General features: G+C 36.6%; 3 protein-coding genes across 5 annotated transcripts in view; 1 reads left to right on the plus strand and 2 right to left on the minus strand.

Annotated features, from left to right (window-relative positions):
- Window positions 1–3737: 3737 nt before the first annotated feature.
- Window positions 3738–15271, minus strand: efhc2 (EF-hand domain (C-terminal) containing 2). Its single transcript, XM_082174511.1, has 15 exons — window positions 15187–15271; window positions 14595–14783; window positions 14353–14503; window positions 14037–14260; window positions 13717–13968; window positions 11538–11645; window positions 11253–11391; window positions 10021–10186; window positions 9048–9190; window positions 8753–8949; window positions 8468–8601; window positions 7682–7876; window positions 5786–5878; window positions 5597–5699; window positions 3738–3933 (listed from the first exon to the last, which is right to left on the minus strand). The coding sequence occupies exons 1-15, from the start codon at window positions 15226–15228 to the stop codon at window positions 3820–3822; spliced, it is 2250 nt and encodes a 749-aa protein (XP_082030637.1). The 5' UTR covers window positions 15229–15271; the 3' UTR covers window positions 3738–3819.
- Window positions 15272–15882: 611 nt separating this feature from the next.
- Window positions 15883–17971, minus strand: fundc1 (FUN14 domain containing 1). The gene is made up of 5 exons (XM_082174520.1): window positions 17826–17971; window positions 17067–17229; window positions 16879–16954; window positions 16649–16777; window positions 15883–16493 (listed from the first exon to the last, which is right to left on the minus strand). Exons 1-5 carry the CDS (start codon window positions 17842–17844, stop codon window positions 16416–16418), a joined length of 465 nt encoding a protein of 154 aa, XP_082030646.1. The 5' UTR covers window positions 17845–17971; the 3' UTR covers window positions 15883–16415.
- Window positions 17972–18599: 628 nt separating this feature from the next.
- kdm6a (lysine (K)-specific demethylase 6A) overlaps window positions 18600–22953 on the plus strand; it is a 55183-nt gene continuing 50829 nt past the window's right edge. For all 3 annotated transcript variants that reach the window (XM_082174492.1, XM_082174493.1, XM_082174494.1), the window contains exons 1-2: window positions 18600–19057; window positions 19195–19258. In XM_082174492.1, the coding sequence (XP_082030618.1) occupies window positions 18900–19057; window positions 19195–19258 (222 nt within the window). In that variant the 5' untranslated portion in view covers window positions 18600–18899. The remainder of the gene's footprint in view (window positions 19058–19194; window positions 19259–22953) is intronic.

Consider the following 22953-nt stretch of genomic DNA (forward strand, 5'->3'; position numbering starts at 1 on the left):
ACAACATTCCAATTAACCAATCAGATTTGAGGGACAAGTTTACAGTTTGTGTCAAGTTTAGGCTAACAACAAGGGTTAGGTGCTTCTACATCAGTGTTATTCACCTATCATTTCCCTCTGATTTTATGGATAACTTATGGGTAGGGTTACGTTTAGGGGTAGGGCTATGGTTAGGACTACATTTTTGGACAGGAATGTTGTTCCAGGGTCAACAAAATATGTTGACCCAGGAACGCATCTAACTCGGCAAAATCCAGACATGCGTGTTTGCCAGCCTTGATGTCGTCTTACATGACAGTATTTATCCATGGCTTTCATCCACAGATTCATATCGGTCTCCCCAACTAATGAAATTGGCTTTTATTTTTACCCACAACAGACAGACCGAGGGTTGCAAAGCAGCTTGTCAAGTGAAGAACACAAAGCGAGCCAACGTTTTCAAGCTCAGGATTTGATCATGAAGTCTCATTTCAAGCTACAAGACAAAAAGGTCTCATAATTTTGGGTGATTTATATTGAAACAATGCATGCTGTCACACCGTCTTCCAGAAATGAGCTCCTCTGGGAAAGCTGACCTGGATGAAAATAGTCCATAGTCCTAATTTACAGCCAGTGTAGAAAAACTTGTCTTCCTCTAGATATTTAAAATAATACTTGCCAAAGACAACATTGCAATGATCACTGTACCAGGTCTGGCAGGGACAAACACATACCTACTAAAATAAGTACTTTGCAAAGAAATAACAGGGAAATGCATATAGAATTCAAGCATGATTAAGATTTCTGTATGAATTAGTAAGGAGAGTGGAGTCCATTATGTCAGTGCAGTAAAAAAAGAGCATCTAAAGGCAAAACAGAGGAGAATGTAACTGTTTCCCTATGTGTACCTGAGGCAGAGACTGGCCTACAAAAAAGAGACTTAATTCTGCCTGTTTACTATCCCTGTGCCAATTCCTGTAGGCACTGTCAAGTCACTGTAGCTGGGAAAAGGACAAGGCAAAATGACCGTCCACTAATTTCCTGAAGCTTTTTTTTTGATCAAATGAAAACCCTTCTAAAAAAAAAAATAAGTAGGGCAATCTCATTTAATTGTGTTGTCTTAGGAGGTTGCTGTAAGTCATATGTTCTCTTAGATTAAACAAATCTTTGAAACAAAAAATGTGCATACCCGGTTAAAAGAAGTCACCACTCGCCACAGATCAGATGCTATTAAAAAAAAAAAAGAAGTAATTTTGTATTGAGGTGGGTCATGGGTGTAGTTTTTACGAGATAATTAAAATTTTAGGAGGTTCTCTTGTTCACTGTGAACCCAAAGGAGTCATCTATTAAAGTTGATATTGTGCGTACATTTATTAGTATGTTAAAAAGATTTTAATATGAAATGGCAATACTGGTAATGTAAGACTACAACAAAATCTGGCAGAATTTTATTTAGTATGTAAAAAATTGTTCTTAAAGCTGAAGTGTGGATCCCTTACCAAATGCTGACTGATATCAGACGGGTTTCTCTTAACACTCCCCCTGTCTGCCATTGGTCAGTTTAACAACTAGCACCACCCCCAAACCTATGCCATTGGCTGAGGTGCTGTTGCTGTGTTTGGGTGCTCAAACAAAAAACAGCAATGTTTTGATGGCACCACAACGCTACAATGTGTTTTGACACTTTTTGGAGAAACTAGCCTAAATTACATGCCTATTGTTGTCTCTTCATATTGATCTCACGCTGATATAAGTATTTTAACAATAGAAAAACATCTGTAATGATCCATGATTTGGTGGCAGTTAGCGGTTAAATCTTGGTTAAAATTGGCTCTTCAGTAGTAAGTTATTTTGGATAAGAAAGTGTTTGCTAACGAATTAATAACTAAAGCAATATGACTGGCTTTTACAATAATACAATAATTAGAATGTTTAGCGACCACCGATAGACCTTTAAAAAATTAATTGGAGATATTTTGCACCAGAGATTTTATTACATTTTCCTGTGCAGAAACTTAAGGAGACTCGACTAGAGACTGGATAAACATCAGTTAAACAAGAGCCAGGAAACATTAAAACGGCGAACACACTATTGGTTAAAGCTCTGGAAGGCTGTAAGTATAAACCCTGTAGCGGATGATCTATAAGTTCTAACTATGAAGCATGACACTTACCTTAGTTTGCTTTGGGTGAATTATCCCTCTAAATGTTGCCCTGTACGTTTAATAATAATTTCTATTAACATTGCGCATCTAAATAATTTGTTGTCTTACATAGAATGTGCTATGCCACAGAAATGACTTATAAAGTGCGATCACATTTACCAATGCTCGCGGGCGAAATCCAGTCATTTCCGGAGGAATCCAGGAGCTCGGGAGTTTCGCGAAAGAGTTCCACACGCAGATTTCATGCATGTTCAAGTTGGTAACCCCAATTCACCACGCTGGCCAACAGAAAGCTGCTTAGTTTGAAAGTGACAATCGACCTTTTTTACCCGTATTTATTTATTTATTTTTTGCCTTGACAAAAACTCTAATATTGATATTCGGGAAGGAAATTCGGGCAGTAATCATCTTATATGTGGAGGCTTTTTTTCATATTATTATTGTTAATACAATAGGCCTATATATCTTACTTTTGTGATTTCACCTGCTCAGTGACATAAATGTTTTGATGCTACAGACAGAAATGAAATCAACCACAATAATAACATAAAGGGAATATTTTACTACTGACATTAATATTTTGGGTGATATGAGAATTTTTGTCTTAATGCGTATAGTTATTTTAGTTGAGTACCTGTATTAAATGAACATGTGCATGCTTAAACATAATCTACATTTATTTAGTTACCAAGACTTTGTTTTGCAGACAATATCTGGCAATTCCTAGTTGTTGCCTGTGACACATTAACATTTACACTAAAAATACAATGTGGTCACATGATTTTTGACTACTTCAGAGTGTGGTTTGAGTGATCAGATCCCAAAACAATTTGAACCCAGTTTTATACCTGTATTTAATGCTGACCACAGAAATGGATGTTAATACCAGATGTAACCGGGGTCATTGTTGCATTCTAGGATGTCAAAGTGTGGCCTCATTGACTGGAGCCAAGCTAAATATGTCCTAGATGCGTCAGCCTTTGTGTTTCAGACAGAAGCCTGCTAACTCATGAGGCTAATATTTTAGTAAGTGTGAAGGCTAGGAATGAAGACTTGATAATACCCGTGTGATGTAATGCACTTCTTCTGTCTTGGCCAGGAACTGAGGCCTTGAACGCAAAAGCTCTGATTACAGACACGCTCAACCTGTCTTTTTATATACAGCATTAGCATTTATCAATTGCATAATGTGCCAGATCAGAGTGTGAACAGTAAATGCAGGTTATAAAATGAGGATGTTGGACCTTTTCACCACGGACAAAACCCTTGCTTTGCTTTAACTAAATCATGAAAAGGCCTTTGGGAAATAGGAATTTGGGTACTGTAACGGGCAGTTGTTTTCTCTCATGGCCATGGCATGTTGTCGTATTATATTGACATCTTTATCCACACACAATCACGGCAAATGTGAATGTCTGTCTGCCTGTAAATATGGTTTGATTTAGCGGCTCGTATTTTTAACTGCTCCACGCTTGGTCCCAAGGCACTCCCAAACAGCTCTCTTATTTCAGCATGTTTTTGATTTTAAGTCGAATAAAAAAATACACATAAACGGTATTATGACATTCATGCAGCACAACAGAAACAACAATGTGCAACAATGTGAATTTAATCAGAGCAATACACAACGTTTTTTGACTTTTCTCATGTTATCGAGGATCCCATCAGGCCATTCTTAGCTGTCATTAATGTTCGTGGCGGCGCTGCCAAATGCATCCTCCAGCAAGAGTGAGTAGTTGATGGTTTTAACTGCAGGGTCTGCAGCTTCTCCCCTCCAGTCTGCATCAAACTAAAAACAACAGCAAGACAGGGTTTGAGAAACAGTTCGCAGAGTTTCCTGGAGTACATGTGTTTAGCTGGCACTTTCATTTCATGTCTCTGCAAATTAAGGCGCACTGAGAGATAGATTTATCATGCCGGATTGACTTTAGCACATGGTAAATGTCTTGTACTTGCTATTTAAAAATGTATGACAAATGCTTAACGACTTTTTGTGCTTTAGTAAATCAGACCAGCAATCGTCTTTTAAAAAGAATTGCTGCAGATAAGATTTTTATTGCTCAATATGTTAAGATGACCAGATTTCTGAAATGAAAACCGGGAACATTTCTAGTTCAGCAGTCTATATATCATTGAAATATCCAATGTAATTATCAATGAATTCAAAAAGGGGGACAGTTTTGTGTGTTTTGACCATGGTAAATGTAGTACTGTGATAAACTCTGGTAAATCATACTCTTGACATACTACCATAAATTTGTCATCAACACACTTATGAACTGTAATAACTGTTTAAAATAACTCGCAACACCCTTGTTCTTCTCAAATTATTAAACCAAAAATAAGGTCAAACTAAACAGAATGAAACTTACTAAAATTAAAGTGAAAACTGAAAATATAAAGCTACAGCTAATTAAAATTAATAAAAAACTATAATGGTATATTAATAGTATTAAAATAACACTGGATATCAGTGCATTTGATATGATATATTATCTTTTAAACAAATATGTGCAATAGGCACTGAATCATATGTAATATAAGTATACACGTTTCTTATGCACAGAAACATGGCTCTATTCACTAGACCAATTAGACAGATCAATCAGTCCTTACAGTTTCAATGTTGCCTTGAAGGTGCATATTCTTCTTTTTTGAAGAATATGTTCATGAAACATCACTGAACTTACTTAAGCTGGACTGACGCTATTTTCTTCTGGAAACAAACTTTTGTGCATTATTTTCCTGTTATCTATGTAAAGCTGCTTTGAAACATTCTGTATTGTAAAAAGCGCTATATAAATAAATGTGACTTGACTTTTTTCATACTAAGAAGTGTTTGATGAATGCAGGGTAATTCACCATTGTGATGGCTGCTAATTTAGGCTACAGGAAATCTCTGAAAAATGGCAATTGAAATGAGAAATGAGTGAGCAAAGCAAAGCAAAAAAAAGAAAAAGAAGCTTGCACAAGTCTGTCTTGCTTCTCATGGCTTCATCTTCGCATCACTATGTATGCTCCTGCAAGCCCTGATTAAATAGAAAAGACAGCAGAGAGAAACTAGAGATGAATCGACTGCTAACTCCCCCTGCTGGTCAGTTAAGACCCTGTAGAACTGGAAGTCTTCTCATTGTGAGTCAGTGCGCAGATGGTTCTGCTTAGGCTCCAAGCAGGCATGCTAAATTACTGCGCTGTAATAAAAGCTCCACTTCAGAGTAGTTGTTGAGTGGGTTTTTCCCAAGGCTGATTTACTTGAGATGAGGCTTGGAGGTGCTCAAAGTTTGTGGGGCCCACAAGTTACCAGTTCCTGGACCCTGACACAAACACTCTCATGTGTATGTGCCGGCTTTAGCAAACGATAAAAAGTATGACATATCAAAGTATGTGTTTGGTGACAACAAATGGACTATTTTTCTTGATAGTCATTGCATCCAGACCATGTTCAAACTCACCTTCACGGTGACATCTGGAAGCACAGCAGGGGCAGGGTTTTCTCTCCAGTTGATGCCTGATAGGAAGGCGTGATAGTCGATCTTCTCAGACTCGTCTTGAAACCTAGATGAGAGATGCAGGAAATATGGATGCGTTGCGTTGAAATGTTTCATGGATAATAAATGGGAGTTTTGCTCTGTTGACCCTACTTCTCGAGAAGGGCTCGCAGTAGGTCATCAGAGAGGGGCAGTCGAAAAGCTTTACAGATGATCCATGCTTCTTTAGAAGAGAGGTGTCCAGATCTTCAGCACAATTTGTGTGGACAAAAATGAGACAAAAAGATGAATGAGCAATTTTTGTCAGCACATTATTTAATAAATATAACTTAATATATACACTCATAGGTTTGGGGTTAGTAAGATTTTTAATGTTTTTCAAGGTTTGAAGGTTGCATATATTTGATTTAAAAAAATACAGTAATATTGTGAAATATTATTTATTGTAATATATTATAAAATGTAATTTATTTATTTATTTACAAAGCCGAACTTTCAGCATCATTACTCCAGTCTTCAGTGTCACATGATCCTTCAGAAATTATTCTAATATGCTGATTTGGTGCCTAAGAAACATTTATTTTTATTATCAATTTTGAAAATAGTTGTGCTGCTTAATATTTTTGTGGAAACAGTAATAATTTTTTTGGATGAATAGAAGATTCAAAATAACATTTATTTGAAATAAAATTAATAATTTTAAAACTTTGCTGTCACTTTTGATCATTTTAATGCATCCTTGCTGAATAAAAGTATTAATTTCTTTAAACCCAAAAAAAAAACAAAAAACTACCCAAACTTTTGAATGGTACATATTATAAGAGAGTTATATATAATTGATTATAAAATTATACAGTCTTCTTATGGAGTTCATGACAGACAGCTGCAGACGCTCTAGGTTCAATTATTTTCAGAACATTTTGAACATCTTAAAATAACTAAACTTTACACAGGGTGACATAAACAGGACAAGCACGTTGACCTGCCGGCATTCTTCCTCATCAATTCCCCCTGCCTGCAACATGCCACAGGTCTTCATCTGTTTCCAATGCTTCACTTGAACCGCTGGAACTAATCGCACCCCCTCAATCGAAAGCAGATTGATGGTTATTCTACCTCACCGTGATTGTTAGTGGTCCACATCAGTGCCTGCATGAGAGTGTGTGTCCTTAAAGAAAAGTGAGGAACGGTTCTGTGGTTCTGTGTGAATGCATGTTTATGTCAATGTTGATTTCGTATTAAAATGCATCGTAAATAATTAGGATAGACTATTTTTAGGTCATTCATACATTTTCATTCAAATTGTTATGCAGGTAGTAATATGACTTGTGAATATTTCTAAAGATTTTTTTATTGTAAATTTTACAAATATAAAATAGAAGTAGTGGCCTCAGACTTTTAGAAAAAGTATTTGTTTTTTAATCATATTTAGTCAGAGTCACATTTTAATGTTTATCAATGGTATGAGAATAAAGCCTACGAATTGACATATTTATCATATTACTTTGTACCCTTTCCTTAAAAGAAGAACTGAATGCACAAAAAAAACATCCCATTTTGAAACTAAACATATATGCAAAAAAATCTAAATTTAACGCTATCCCAATAATAAATCATAAGAATAAATACTGCATTTTAAAGGTGCAATGCGCAACATTTCATGTTAAAAATACCCGTTTTTCTAACCCATACATGCTTAAACAATTGCCTAATGGGCTGAATGAGCCCTTCTCTGATCACTGCGATTGCCTCTATAATCCTGTACAGTAAAATAAATAAGAGGGATTCGGGACGGAATGAGCGTGCGCACCTCTGGTTGCAGTTTCACTTGTCGCCAGAGGGGGCATAGTTCTGCAAAAACTCCGAGACTTGCGCATTGCACCTTTAAATATTTGTCTCTGACAGCCCTATTTGCACAATTAATTACATAAGATATATATTACAATTTTACTTTGTAATATAAAAGACTGAAAATTTATTTTAAAAAGTTAAGATTTGAGACTAAAATTGAAAGATGATTATATGGAATAAATCCTGCTAAAACTCTACCTGCCCCGGTCCTCGTGTGTGAAAGCACGGATCATATCTGAGAAGTTCTCAAAGGTTTTCCTCTTTAGCTGATCCTGAGCCACGGCAAGCAAGAGGCCCACATTCACCTCTGGCTGTTCCTGCACTGAATAATTGCGACCCAGCGTCATGATCTCGTGTTCAGACAACTGAATGTCCATATCTGCCAACAAAGTCCTGTAATGAACACAGTCATGAATTTAAGTTTGAGTGCAATGTCAAACTAAATAGTTTAATAAATAGTTCTTTTAAGGCCAATTCACACTGCACCGACAGACGGCGATCAATGGCAACAAACACATTCGTTGAGTTCTGTCGAATCAGTGTTACTGCTGTCAGCGTCTGGTTCCGTTGGTCGGTGCTTGTTTTTGCCAATTGAACACGTTGCATCGTTGTTTGTCGTGCCTTGGAATGAGAATTAATGTAGACCTACTGTCATCTGGTGAAAAGGTCTGCATTGGTCGATGCCTGTCAGTGGAGTCTGAATTAGCCTTGACTGCTTCTATTTGACAATATGCGTTTCTATAACAAAAGTCATTGCTTCTTATACTGTGTCTTGCAGGGACTATGACCAATAAAAGGTCTCTTCTTTTTCCCCCAATCAGCCATGACTGTGACAGAAAATTTTGCCATTCAGTTCTATTTCTGCAGGTAATCCCACCCAAAAAATCAGTGAAATTGGTCCAAAATCTCACTCAGTATAACAGGTTAGAACAGGATGTGTTATGCACCCTTTTTTTTTTGGTGAATTTTTGGCCGTCTCCTTACCTGAATGACTCATATGGAATGAAGCCAGTGCTGCTTGGGTCACTCATCATGATGAACTGTTTTACTTTCTTCTGCTGTTCCTCACTGATGGATTTTACCTTGCTGATAATGGTGCCAATATTGGCCTTGGGGAACTAAGTAATTGAGAAACATAGGGCTTTCAAATAAAGTTTCTGTGTAGAAACATACATCTTGGCACAGCTTAGCAAAAAGTTGGATGATTTGTTCATTAAACAATGTTAAACAAAATAGGTTGTGGAAAAGAGAAGATTTTTTGTGTGTTACCTCATCAGCATGTTGCTCCATATAGTTGAATGTAAATTCATCAGCATCCAGCAGCTGGAAAGGCTGATTGTTCAAATCCACTCGAGCTCCCACATATAAATCCTGAGCTGTGAAATACTCAGACTTCTCACTTTTAAACAGCTCCTGTCCTGGCTTCTTCACGCGACCTCTTTCTAAGAACTTACCCCCAATCACACCTTAAACACAAGAACAATGAATGGAATCAAATTAGGCAGAATTTTTATCATGTTTTTTTTTTTTTTTTCTGACCTGAATTTAAACAGGACGGCAGTACCTGAGTTTCTCTGAGGAGGTTCAAAGACTACCATGGTGTCATCACTGAGGTAGATGCATATGATAAAAACGCGTTCCTTGTCGATAGGACTGTCAGTCAGCATTTTCCCTACAAATCTCAACACATTGCTCACCAGACCTTGCCTAGAGTTGAGGAAAAAAGGCTAATTTATCAACTGGCAGGAGAATGTTTTTTATTTTACAATACACCGGATGATATCATCAACCCCAACTGAACTGCAATCAGTTAAAAAAAAACTGTTATTGAATATTCACTAGTCATTGAACTTTTTCCATTCCAAAAACTATGTGCATCCAAACTTTACTAGAAAGTCGGAAGATCTGTCCTCTTTCCAACTTGTAATGATTCTTCTTTAAATATTTAATCAACAGTCCGTCAAAATCAGGATGTGGTTCCTTACTTAAATTCAAGATGTTTCTTTGTTTATTCAGTGTGGGTTTAGTCCTGTCACTTAGCTGCTTTGAGGTTATTACTATCTATAAAAGAATCCTAAATCCTTTATTTTGAACAGCTTTATTTTTCTCTTCAAACTCTACGCCTGCCAATGTATGACAATGTATTGTCCAAAGCAAACTGAGCAAGAGAATAATTTGCAGCATGATACTGGTTCTGGGATTATATTTGGAAGTGAAGCACTGTGAAAACAATGTATAATAATAAACTGTCTTGCAAGAGCTGGTTTTACATCGGAAGTATCATGAGATTGCGTTTGAGCCTCTGATTATTTATGAAGGCACATGTTCGTCCACTTCCTAGTGCTGTACTGCAAAGAGCTGCACTTAACTGATGAAGGATGATTTTAGTAGGACAGACAAGGGTCTAAACTCTTCTGTCAAAATGATCAGAAACCAGTAAGGGTCTGAAATGTTGTTTTGATATAATATTAATGGTTTTAAATGGAAGGGAAGAACATACTCTGGACGTCCTAAGGGAGATTAGTGCCGCTGGTTACCTGTCTTTCTCCATAAACTTCCTGAAATCTTTCTGTGTAGGTTTAGGCAGCAAACCCTGACAGGAGCAGAGCGAATCTTCCTCAGATCCAAATCCAGTGTAGGGTGGCACCTGTTTGGCTGGTTTAGGAGGGGGCGGGGCCTTGAATGAGACAGGTGTGAAGTCCTCTATAAAGCCACACAGGAAGAAAACATCAAAAACATCTCCCACACACACATTTAAGCAGACATGAGCATGGAACACCGGAAGTAAAGCCATACAGAGTTGCGTTTACCCATATGAATTCAATTCATCTTAAAGTGAACAAGTGCTTCATCAGAGCCTGTGTCAACCTGGCTCCATTAGGCTCATGTGTAACTAATGCTATGATCTCTTCAGTCGGCATAACGCCGCAGCAGACAGATGCACGCGCACCCGTATTGTGTTACTGTTGGCACGGAGCTTGTGTGACTCTCATATCGGAGCTTTTGAAGATAAAGAGGCCGGGCTGGCCATTGCTCATATCTGCTGTCCAAAAACTAAGTCACCTTGAGGTGTCAATCAGTTCTGCTCCTTTAGTCTTCTGCCGTTCAGTGTGTGTTATTCACAGGGATGAAAGCACACCGGGGAGCATTAGTCTCTCATAGAGACATGGGATTTACAACAGGAAGACTTTGAAAATAACGAACAGCTTGTCAGACCACACAGACGAGATGTGAGCTGAGAATGAGGGGTTGAAGTATTGAGCACAAGATGCACATGTTGTAGAGAGTTTGTTTGTAGCAAACTAAATAAATGTGATTTCATCATAGCTTCAGAGTAACAGATGAAACTCAATACTGACACCATGTGGTCATTAATAACGTCCTGAAAGTAGTCCTCCCTCTGAAAATCTCCAAAACTAATAATATTAACAACAATTTGTCCATTTGTCTAATGTAGGGTTGTGGGAATGCTAATAATTATTATTATTATTATTATTACTGCGGCCCTATATATGAACAAATAAATAAATAAATGATTATTAGTTGTTATTATTAAATATTGATATGTTTATACTATAAAAAAGAATATAGTAAATCATAAAAAGACAAATGGCTCCTTTGAATGTAAGGAATTCGATTATTTTCACTGACAATACTATTACAAATCATGAAATATGATAGATAAATCAATATTAACGCTAAGCCAATATCTCATCATCTATAAAAGCATAAATACTACTCCGTCCTCTTGAGTCATGATGTAACTCACCAATACCATATTTGGAGCGATAATACTCTTTAGTGAAGTTGTCGCAGTCATATAACAAGACCCTACGACCCCACACGTTAATGATGCCTCCAATGATCAGGTCACAGTCTTTGTATAATTCTTCATCTACTGCTCCAGTCTGTAAATGTCAAGGAGACATTGACATTCTAATCCATTAAAATTGAAACAATTGGCTACTAAACTAATTAAAAATGGTATTTGTAAAAAACTGTTAATGAATTTCCTGGGGTGTTCACAATGGACTATTTTTTAATCAGTACTTACTTTGAGGCTATCCAAAATGTAGCGTCCTCCTTGTCCAACTGGTCCAAATACATTGAGGAGTGTGCGATCTGTTATTTCTCCAGGCTGACGTTTGGGAATAGGAGCATTCTGTTTGGCAGAAGCAGAAGCATAACTGCATTTTTTTTCATTACTTGAAGGACAAGCGAAATTTGCAAATGGGTTCATTATTTTCTCACAGGGGGATTTCTGCAAACCTTTTCAGATGACATTTAGTGATAGGCAACAGAATGTGTGACAAAACAACATGACAACAGAAAAAAAGAAGAAAAAAACCCCCTGAACAAACCCATCTTTCATAATGAATTTAGACTGAAAAACAAAAGCAGGGAGGAAACTAAAAAGTGCTTTAGGGAAGTTGGATGTTCTTTCAGCCCTGTCAGTCTGGATAAAAGCTTGGCATGGAGGATGGAGAAATTTGTCCAAGCAAAAGAGGAAAGCGGAACTGATAACCACTTAGTCTCGTCTAAAGGTGGAACAAACAGTGAAGACTCATTTTCATTTCATTTCACCCTCATTGACATCACATCTTTAGCACATCCGCTTTAATATTTTTAAAATTTGTATAACATACAAGTTGATTTCTTGTTTTAAGTTTAAACCCATGCTTATACACTACCGTTCAAAAGTTTAGGGTCTATAGATAGTTCTTTTAATGTTATTGAAAGAAGTCTCTTTTGCTCACAAAGGCTGCTGCTGAATTGATCAAAAATACAGTAAGAACAGTAATATTGTGAAATGTCATTGCAATTTAAAATAACTGTTTTCTATTTTAATATTTTTTTAAATATATAATTGTAAAAATGTATAATTGTCATTTATTCCTGTGATGGCAAAGATGGGAATTTTCAGTTTCCAGTTTCCAATTTCCAGTCTTCAGTTTCACATGATCCTACAGATATCATTCTAATATACTGCTTTGGTCCTCATGAAACATTTCTTATTATTATCAATATTGAATCCAGTTGTGCTGCTTAATATTTTTGTTGAAACTGATAAAAAAAATGTCAGGATGTGTTCAAGTCGGCATGAAACGATTTCAATCTTTTCTTCCTTATTATAATGTATATTTGAATATAAAGGCTTTATCAAGTCAAGTCAAGTCAAGTTTATTTGTATAGCGCTTTTCACAATACAGATTGCATCAAAGCAGCTTCACAGTATTAAATTAAAATAATACAACAAAGTTTGTTTCAAGAGGAATTTATTGATTGATAAAATTAAATTAAATATCCCCAAAATATCCCCAACTGAGCAAGCCAAAGGCAACAGTGGCAAGGAACCGAAAAACTCCATCAAGTGACCTAATGGTGTCCTAAAACTCCATCAAGTGACCTAATGGTGTCCTAAAACTCCATCAGGTGACCCAATGGAGAAAAAAAAAAAACCTTGGGAGAACCCAGGCTCAGTCGGGGGCCAGTTCTCCTCTGGCATTTATGAGCTACAGGCCGGATTGTAGTTTGAACTGTAGGATTATATGAATGCCTGGCTGAAGAGATGCGACTTTAATCTAGTTTTAAACTGGGAGAGCGAGTCTGAGCAACGAACAGTATCAGGAAGACTATTCCAGAGTTTTGGAGCCAAATGTGAAAATGCTCTTCCTCCTTTAGTGGTTCTGGATATCCTAGGTATGACCAAAAGCCTTGAATTTAGTGATTTTAAAGAGCGCGATGGATTATAGGGTGATAGAAGATCCGTTAAATAGACTGGAGCTAAGCCGTTTAGGGCTTTATAAGTCAGTAGCAATATCTTATAATTAATACGGAGCTTTATAGGTAACCAATGCAGTGATGATAAAATCGGTGTTATATGATCATATTTTCTTGATCTGCAAGAAACAAGAAAATTGTAGGATTTTGTCCATCGGGAATTAATTGGATGTTTTGCTATTGCTGTGATGTCATGTGAGTGACAGGTTGTCCCGCCCTCATGCCGAAAAACGCATCATCAGAGAATAGATGATGTTGTTGCAAAGCTATTTTGATTAAAAATTACAAGGGCACATTCCTTTTTCACTTCTTTTTTTTTAATGATAATAATGTGCAAGGATAAATTATAATAAATTCTGCAATATTCCAAAAAAACAAGATGTCCATTTTTTGTCCATCAAGAATTTTTTTTTTTTTTTGCTGTGCTGTTTTTTTGTTTGTTTTTTACTAACCTTGGGAAGCTTGCCCCTGTGCAGAAATTTAGAGACAGCATCTCGACCGGAATTTGGAGGGAAAACTTCATAAATTTCCATGGTGTCATCTGCCAGGAAATAATGCAGGATCATCTCTCTGGGGTCTCCAAACGTGCTCTCAGTATCATCCCAGTAGCAGTAGAAGCGCAGGACTTTTTGGTCACATTCCAAAAACTGCTTCAGGGTATCCAGTCTTTCATACGGCCGCAGTGGCTTCATGTTCTCCTCCATCTGCAAGGGGGAAAGAAAGATTATAATACTGAAGTATTGATATTGCTGTGTAGACTCATGGTGCTTACCTCTTGTCGAAGTGTGGTATAGGGATCTGCTGGTGCAGAAGCAAGGGGGTTTACGCGCACCCCCATTTTCATCAAGAAGTTGCGTGTGAAGGGATCACAGTCTGTAATCATAAAGGTCCTGGAATAGAGCAATATTTCCTGATTGATGTTAAAATGGTGCACATTGTAGAAGCAATCATCTTTAGGAGCTGGGAGAGGAATACGGTGGCGCCGAATGAGAGTTCCTACATGGAACAAGGACAGCTGGATTTAAAAAGGATGTTTTTACTGGTTTCTCATTAATCAGGATGCTATATGTTTGATTTTGATAGTTTACCCTGTGAGAGCCCACTGTTTTTGAGTTCTGGCTCCACTACTTGTATGGTGTCATCCTCCAGGTAGAAGTAAATCTTGCACTTTCGTACTCTATATTTTTCTTCCCTACACTGAGGTACAGTTTCTTGGAAATAAGCATCAAAACACAGGACCTTCAGGTAAGAAAATAGAGAGGGGAAATTAATAGGTACTTTGCACAGCACTAGGTAAAAAGGTATATTATTCCTTATAATGATGACAAACCTGTTTGTTAAAGGCAACCCATGCCGGAGTATCACTGCCTTCTTTCTTTGGAAAGAGTGAATACTTGGGTCTTGCGCTCTGCCCCAGAAGCAGTTCTCCTCCTATGCCTGGCTTCTCTGCACCAACCATCATGGCTACTCCATTTGAATAATCAAAATGCTGAGATTTGTGGAATTTATCTCTTCCAAGCTGGAAAATAGTTAATAAAAATAAAATGTACAATCATCTCCTGAAAATCCTGCTTTTCCACACTAAAATGTTTTCTACATTTGTTATTTTATGAAGTTTCATTTTTTTCTTCAGCAGTAACGTTACTGAATGGTTGAAAAATACAAATATATAGAATATTTTATATATTTTATATATATATATATATATATATATATATATATATATATATATATATATATAAACTTATATACACACACACAATAAATATATAACGTATACACACACACACACACACACACACACACTTTAAATGTTTACAAAAGTAAACCGCTTTGGGCGCTAACATAGCTAACAATACAGACAGCTTTTATTCATTCATTTTTCCCCTCAATGCAGACAAAATATTTTATCGATACTTTACATTTCTGTTGACTGAATTTCCAGGCAGCATTGGTGACGCCATTATTAGTAGCAAGCGATAATGTAATATTTCCTCAGAGCAGGACGACACCCATAGACAGTATGGACGACACCAGACTTCACAACTGGTCGCCAAAGTAATAACTTGTTTGCAAATATTGCTAGGCAACGAACACATCACGTGATAATACATTCATGAAACCGGTTAATCTATTATGCTTTTCGTTTAAAATAATATGAATCATAATTCCGTTATCTCAGCAACAAAGGGCAATGTTGAATATCACCGTTTCGATAACGCGAAACATGCAATTAAGTCATCGAATATAGGCCGTCAGAAATGATTAATTAATAAATAAATTACAAATTAATTTGAGCTAATGAGTACTTCTCAATCTCTTCAGCCTATCTGTTGTTACATACTGTAAAATACATGATCTATGATTAGTGTCTGTGCAGCCAAATTATCATAAGTGTACTTACCCTGTAAAAAGTCTGTTGGGTAAAAGACGTTCATGCGTTTGTCTTCTATAAACATATACTGTATAAATATACATCAAATTGTTTTTAAAAACCTTCCTCAAGTTTAGAATTGTTTTCTTTGCACCACTGGAGACCAACCAGATGAAGGTAAAAGCAACAGGACAGGTGCACTTAAAACTAAAAAACAAATCAAAAAGAATGAATAGACTGTAAATAACCAGAAAGACTTTAGTTTTATTATTTCCACAAACATGATATTGGTGTGTAAGTATGTATATTAATAAAATAAATCAGAAATGTAAAACTCTCAAAAAACAATGCATGCTTTTTGACACGTAGATATTAAAGAAATTGTACAACTAACTAAAATAATGTACAGTCAAAAACAAAATACAAACAATTTAGTAAGTTGTATATGTAACAGACTTCATGTTGATGTTTTACTGATTAACAATAAGCTAAATAAAATTAAAAACAACATAATAAAAACCACACCACCAATTTTCTATAAAGTTATTGGCACAAGATACACCTCTCTCTCCTTCAGGTTGTTTGGGCTATGTACAGTTAAGAACAACATTTTAGAGGAATATGTTCAGAACAACAGTAAAGCAAATGTCCATTGCACTAACTGCTTTTGACAATACATCAAGTCCCAGTGTTGTACCGCTGTGATACTGAAATAAGGGAGAATATTACTGTGCAAAATACTTATATCAGTAGCAATACAGTAGATCCAGGTTTAATTTAGGACGCCAGGCCCAGCAGAAATCCTCCAACAAATCCACCCGAGATAACAATATTCCTCTTCACAAATTCTGTAGACTGCATAGGACAAACATACCATTTACAGAATGTAGGTTATGTAATAAGAACTTGCTGAAGCATTATGTGCATTCGCTAAATAATAATACAAAATGGGTTTTACAATTTTTGTATACATTGGTATAATGATGATGAAAGTATGACAGAATACCTACCTCTTCTATAAAGGAATTGAGCTCAGGGGATGCTTTGTTTGCCTTTTTCTTCAAATGCTTTTTAGCTTTATTGACATCCTTCTCCACTTTCCTCCAGTCAACCTGCACATAGCCACTGTGGTTGGCAATCTGAAATAAGAAAATATATTTCCCCCATAGGAAAGATGAGATTGAAGCATAATCCTTAAAATGGCTAGGCTATATGATGCATGCATTTTAATAATCCATACTTGTAACAAAAGAAATCCCCCTCCAACAGCAGTAGCCACAATTTTTCCAACTCTCTGAAAGAGATAACCAGCACACCTAGAGGACAGAGATCTTTGAGTGGATATAGCCTACTAATAATCAATGCATTTATTCAGTTATTTCATATGTGGAACAACCTAGAATATTTATTGTCTATATTAACACTAACCATCCTGTCACTCCACCCATCATGATCTGTGAAGCCACAGAGTACTTTTCTGCAATGGGCCCTGTGCTGCTCCCAAAAACACGACTCCACCATTGATGCCTCCTGGCATAATCTGTGATGTTAACCACCTCATACAATTCATCTTCACTCTCTGCATCTACATCTGAAAACAACAGTAACTGTCATTATACATGAATATAGTAATTGTATACAGAATCACAAAACATGGATGCAAGTGAAATGTCCCTTCATATAATTCATTTGGATGTTTTGCATTGGTAAGCAATAACTATACAGATTATTCGTGTATTTCTACCCAAAAAGAAACTGTAGGTCCACAACCTGTTTTACATCCTTTATTAATTTTGATTAACCCCCTTATGATCTGATACAAAAACAAAATAGGAGTTGTGAGAAATTGCCACGAAGCATTCTTTAAGTATTTTTAACACTGATAAAAGGGTCGCCAACCTCACCATCGCAAATATAAGAGAAAGGCTCTTTAGAGTAACGTTATATTTTAAATGCATTCACTAACGTGAAATTAGAAAGATACGAATGAAAATGAAAACAGTATGGTTGAATCTCCCACGATTTAGCATCATGATATCTCTGTATAGTCTGTTGACATAATACGCGAACACACTGCAACTACATTGGGGACGGACATATCGTTGCACATACTAACCCACATGGTTAAATTAACACGTTGGCAATCAAGACTATTCATTCAAATGTTTGGTTGGCCAATTTATTTACCTTCACTGCGATCCGCCATTTTATGAGGCTGCGTTCACAATGTTCGCAACCGCTGCAGCTCTACGCAAAATCCTGCGTAATTTACGTACGATCACTGCTCACAGACCCTTACGATTGCGTGTATGTGCTATTCGAAAATACATAGCAAATGTAATGTGCAATTTTAGAATATACAATATTTTTTAACTACACCAGTGGTCTGATTGCCTGAAACTGGCTTTATTTTATATAATAAGAAACACTGCACTATATCAAACATCAATAATATTTTTTATTATTATTATATCTTAATCATTTCCACCGTTTTTCTATAAAGTTATTGGATATATCTCTCCCTCTTTCTGAATTTTTTAGAAGGAAAGAAAGAATAATAGGATTATACTTTATGGGATATGATAACGTGGTGGCATTTATTATCTGAAACTTGGGCATTACAGAATTAGACATATCACAGAACTGCAAAAAACAATAAAATGCCATGAAATACTGTACATACTGTATAACGTATATATTAGCAACGCTCTCCTACATCCTCAAAACCCTGAGTTATCAAACAGACAGATGCTTGAACCAATAATGCATTTTATGATTGTGTTACGTAATCATAATACATCCAGGTGAGCCAATCGCAGCAGGCGAAGAAACGGCGTAAAGTTGAGGGGTTTGTTATTTACCCTCCCCCTTGAAAGTTTATGTGAAAAAAAAGGATCCCAAGACAAGGCCGATCACGTGGTCCTCGTCGAAAGCAGCGATTGGCCCAAACCACAGAGAAGGCGTTCCGACGGCGGCGGCGTGGGTTCGCTTGAGTGACACAATTATAACAAGTTTGAGCTGGCGACTAGGGGGAAGTTTGAGACATTACTAAATAACAATTTAAACCGTTAAACCTTGCATTGCTCGTTCTGCATGCATTTTGGTGTACCTGCTACCTGCGACTCATTTATGTCGAGGACAATGTGAAAAAGGGGGTGTTCAGAGGAAATTATTTTCCGTCTATTCATTTTTGCGTGTAGATCTACGCAAAAGGGTGCTCGGCTTGCGGTGCGTAAATATTTTCGCTGGAGTTTTTTGTCTATGAAATCGTGCGGAGTGTCGGTGGCCGCTGTAGCTCGCGCTGCTGCTGGTGGTGGTGATGAGGAAAAGAAAATGGCGGCGGGAAAAGCGAGTGAAACCGAGGAGGACTTTCCGAAGCTTACGCCGCAAGAAAGGGAGCGCTTAGCCAGCATAGACAGGTCAGTTAAAGCCCCTTTACCTGCACCGATGACCCTCTGTGCATTTTTATGAGCCTTCCCCGCATGTTAAAGCGGTGCAAATGAATGCGGTGCAGGTAAAGTAACACGGAACCGCCTGTGTTGTCCTCTATTTGCAGCACACTGTTTGGATTTCAGAGGCTTCATGAAGATGGCGCCAGAACGAAGGCCTTGCTGTTAAAGGTACGAGTGTATGACACTGATGGGGCTTTAGACAGATAGACACATAACTCTGCTAATCATATAAGGGAAATTACAATGCAACACCAGTCTGCACAATGTAACCACATTGCACAGAAAAAAAAGCATAAAATTGATACAGTACACTATGCAATGGCACTTAAGGGGGTCTGTAGACATATGTGTATACTTTATTAATCAGCAGCCATATACAGCCCGAAAAACATCAAATTGTACAGAATAATGCTGTGTGCGTGACACTTTTATGATGCTGTAAACAGGTATTTATTATGAAACAAGAAATAGAAGCTATACACAATATTACACGTTGTACTATGCAGCCATAGATATATATCAATATAAAGCATATTATCGCCCAGCGATATATTTAAAGTTGGACATCCGACTTACATCCGCATATAGTCAGGATACTCACAGAAAGCAAATCTGCGTGATTGTGTATCGTTGTAAAATTTAAACTTCAATATACCTTAGCTCTTATCTGCTTAATAAATGCGACTAGATATTATAGTTTTTACCAACATGACTTTATGTAAATCTGCTCTGAAACAATGCGTATTGTATGAAAAGCACTATACAATTAAAATTGACTTGATAGGTTGCTCTGTGCATGTCAGTGATAAGGTTCTGTAGTTGTTCCCCTCAGTTAATATTTTGACTGCCTTGAAAGTAATCATGGAGTTATTAAACTGAGTGTTATGTTTGTTTGGGTTTAAACTGCAGTCAGACTTTCTTCATTTTGTGCGTTGTTTTGCTATCACTATCCGAGGAATAGACTGTTCTGTTGAGAAGATTTATTTATGTTTGTCAGTCCATATTGTATGAAATTATTTCACAGATTCTCGCCTATTATGACCTCGTTGAAGTGTGGTAATGAAGAGTTGAGGGCAATGATGAGGTTGTTTTTATTTATTTGCATCCATTTGAATATCAGTTAGTGTGTGTGTGTGTGTGTGTGTGTGTGTGTGTGTGTGTGTGTGTGTGTGTGTGTGTGTGTGTGTAGAAATTGATTGTCTTAATTATAGAGAATTGTGCCAGAAGGTGCATCTGTCGTTTGATGATGATAAAACCTCTGAAGTGTGTAAGTTTAGCAAGCTGAGCTGGTCATACTCTGTTAGGCCAGAGTTTTGAATTCTTGAACTTATTTGCAGATCTTAGCCCGGTCTGTTGACTATTGTAGTGTTTCGAGAGGAACTGGGAAGGTTAAAACTGATCCCCCACCAGTGTTTCACCCGGCAGTGGCTACATGCTAGCTGGTTAGCATGATGCTAACGAACTATAACTGCATGTGAGGTGAACGCTGGTCTCTTTTCAGTCTTTTCTCAGCAGCCATGCTTTCAGTAAAGCAAGCAAGTTGCTTACGAGCACTTGTATGTTGTTTAACAATGAATTTTGCCGATAATAGAGGTTTTCATTTGGCCAGTTGACTTAGGTTTCTTTGCTAGGTTGCATGACTTTTCCTGCGTTTGCATGCAGCATTTGTTGCTGTACGCCAGTGCTGGATAGTGGATATTATGTCTCATGAGCCATTAATTTGTTTTAATGGCTGATGTTTTATTTATAAATGTGGCTGTTGTTACATATGAACAACCTATTTGCATTAAAAAAAAATCGTTGTCATTTTGCAGGACCCTTAATGTAAATATGAACTGCAATAAAGTATGAGGTTTAAGTTATAAAGATGATAAAGGGTCTCCACTTAAAATATTTTAAATTTTTTATCCAAAGTATGGATGTAAGCTTATTGACACAACTGTGCTGTAAAATGAGATTAATAGGTTGGATTTATTATTCATAGAAATTTATATTTACTGGACACATGAAATGTACTAAATAATTGCTGATAATTATAAGAAAACCTTAAAGGTTTAGTTCACACAAAAATAAAAATTCTGTCATCTACTCACCCTAATGTTGCTCCAAACCCGTAATACTTTTTATTCATCTTTGAAACACAAGTGAAGATATTTTAATGAAATCTGAGCGATCTCTATCCCACCATAGATAGCTATGCAACTACCACTTTGATGCTTCAAAAAGTTCATAAAGAGATTGTGAAACTAATAGGAATTGAGTGGTTTAGTCCACATTTTTTGAAGAGGCACGATGAAAATGTGGACTAAACCGCATTTATGCACATAAACATTCATCAATATAAATGCATATATAAACATTCATCAATTGTTTTACAGCAGACCCATTTCTACAATTCCATGTAGACTTATTTTTTCACATCTTCCTTTGTAAATCATCTGGATTTTTCTTAGGAGATGGCCAGGTGGAATGTTTAATTACTATCTCTGCAATAGGCCAGACATTTTGAAGTTCTGGTGGCTCTAAAAAGAATGAGACTATTCATTTAGAAATAAACGTGCACATCTCTGTGTCACCCGGCTCAGCGCTGTTGGTGAGAGCATTGCTTGCTGTCTGTCTGCTTCTGTTCAACTCTTCCCACAAACTAGCCATGTCTGTCAAAACGTGTTGTCCCAGATACAGCTCTCTTCAAAGACCACGGTGCAGCGGTTAAATGAACGCTTCTTCCTATTAGTTTCACCAAAACATGTATTAATATTGGCACTAACATTATTGATCAAAATATTCTGAAGGTTTTTTTTTGTTCCTGGATATTGTCTGTCTAAAAAGACTTTATGGTAGCCAATGTTTATTATTTAAATGAACAAATTCACTCATTGACTGATCGTTGTAAACAAGCGAACAATCATTTGCTATGTCATAAAGCATAGCACATGTGTGTTTAGCTTGTGTGCGTCTATAGCAATTTCATTATCTTCAGCCTAATTAAAGTTCTAGCAATTTAACACGATAGTCCAAAACATATATCCAAGAATACAAACTGAAACCTCCTGAACTGCTTGTGTCTTAGAAAATGACCAGTGTATTTAACCTTTTCTGTGACCTTCAGTTCTGTTCAACTTGGATGACGTTGTAGGTGTATCAGATTCAGAGCTTTAAAGTATAGCGATGGGGGACAAGCAAACAAGACCACCAGTTGAATATTGTGTGCTGCATTAGTATATTTACAATGATTGCTCCTTCTGTACTTTTATGTTGCTTTGTCTCAAACATTCTACCAAAGCAGTTGAAACAAGTCTTTAACGCTGTATTAGTCATTCATGTGCCACATTTATTTTGGAGTTAAGCTTGTTAGATGAAATGAAGTAAATGTTAAACGTTATAACATGCAAATAAATGTTCGATCGTTTTACGATACTTTTTCATGTGGGGATTTACGACTATTTTGCAAGTCACAGAGCAGTAGTCAAACTAATTTCCCTATTTAATTTGTTTTAGCCTTACAAGGTAGGACAAAGTAAGGGTGGCTGTGGGCGATAGTCAAAATCTTATTATTATTTTATCATTATTGAAAATAAGAACAAAGATGCAAATTGCAATTAATAGGACAAAAACAAATAAGATACAAATTAAATAAACAGTTCCTTAATATTTTCCTTAATGTATTTACTGTAACATTAGCATTCGAGTAAGAAATTGCATAAACAAATGTAAAAATAAAACACAACACAGACTTAGCTGTATGAATGAAATATACACTGATTCTTAAAGCTACTGAAGTTATTCAGTCAAGACCAGTGAGTGATTTTTCTCTGTCTTTTGTTTGTAATTAATGATAATGACACTTTAAGACCTGACATGCA

Source organism: Leuciscus leuciscus (genome assembly GCF_965113295.1).
Source record: "Leuciscus leuciscus genome assembly, chromosome: 7".
Taxonomy (NCBI): domain Eukaryota; kingdom Metazoa; phylum Chordata; class Actinopteri; order Cypriniformes; family Leuciscidae; genus Leuciscus; species Leuciscus leuciscus.

Coding starts and splice junctions, on each gene's coding strand:
- efhc2 (XM_082174511.1), bottom strand. CDS start 15,228: ATGGCGTCACCAATGCTGCCTGGAAATTCAGTCAACAGAAAT. Junction 8,950..9,047: donor ACCTCCTCAGAGAAACTCAG/GTACTGCCGTCC, acceptor CTTGTGTTTAAG/GTGTGATTGGGGGTAAGTTC. Junction 5,700..5,785: donor CTGCGAGCCCTTCTCGAGAA/GTAGGGTCAACA, acceptor TCTCTCATCTAG/GTTTCAAGACGAGTCTGAGA.
- fundc1 (XM_082174520.1), bottom strand. Junction 16,955..17,066: donor ATGGGTGGAGTGACAGGATG/GTTAGTGTTAAT, acceptor TCTGTCCTCTAG/GTGTGCTGGTTATCTCTTTC. Junction 16,778..16,878: donor GGGGATTTCTTTTGTTACAA/GTATGGATTATT, acceptor TTCTTATTTCAG/ATTGCCAACCACAGTGGCTA.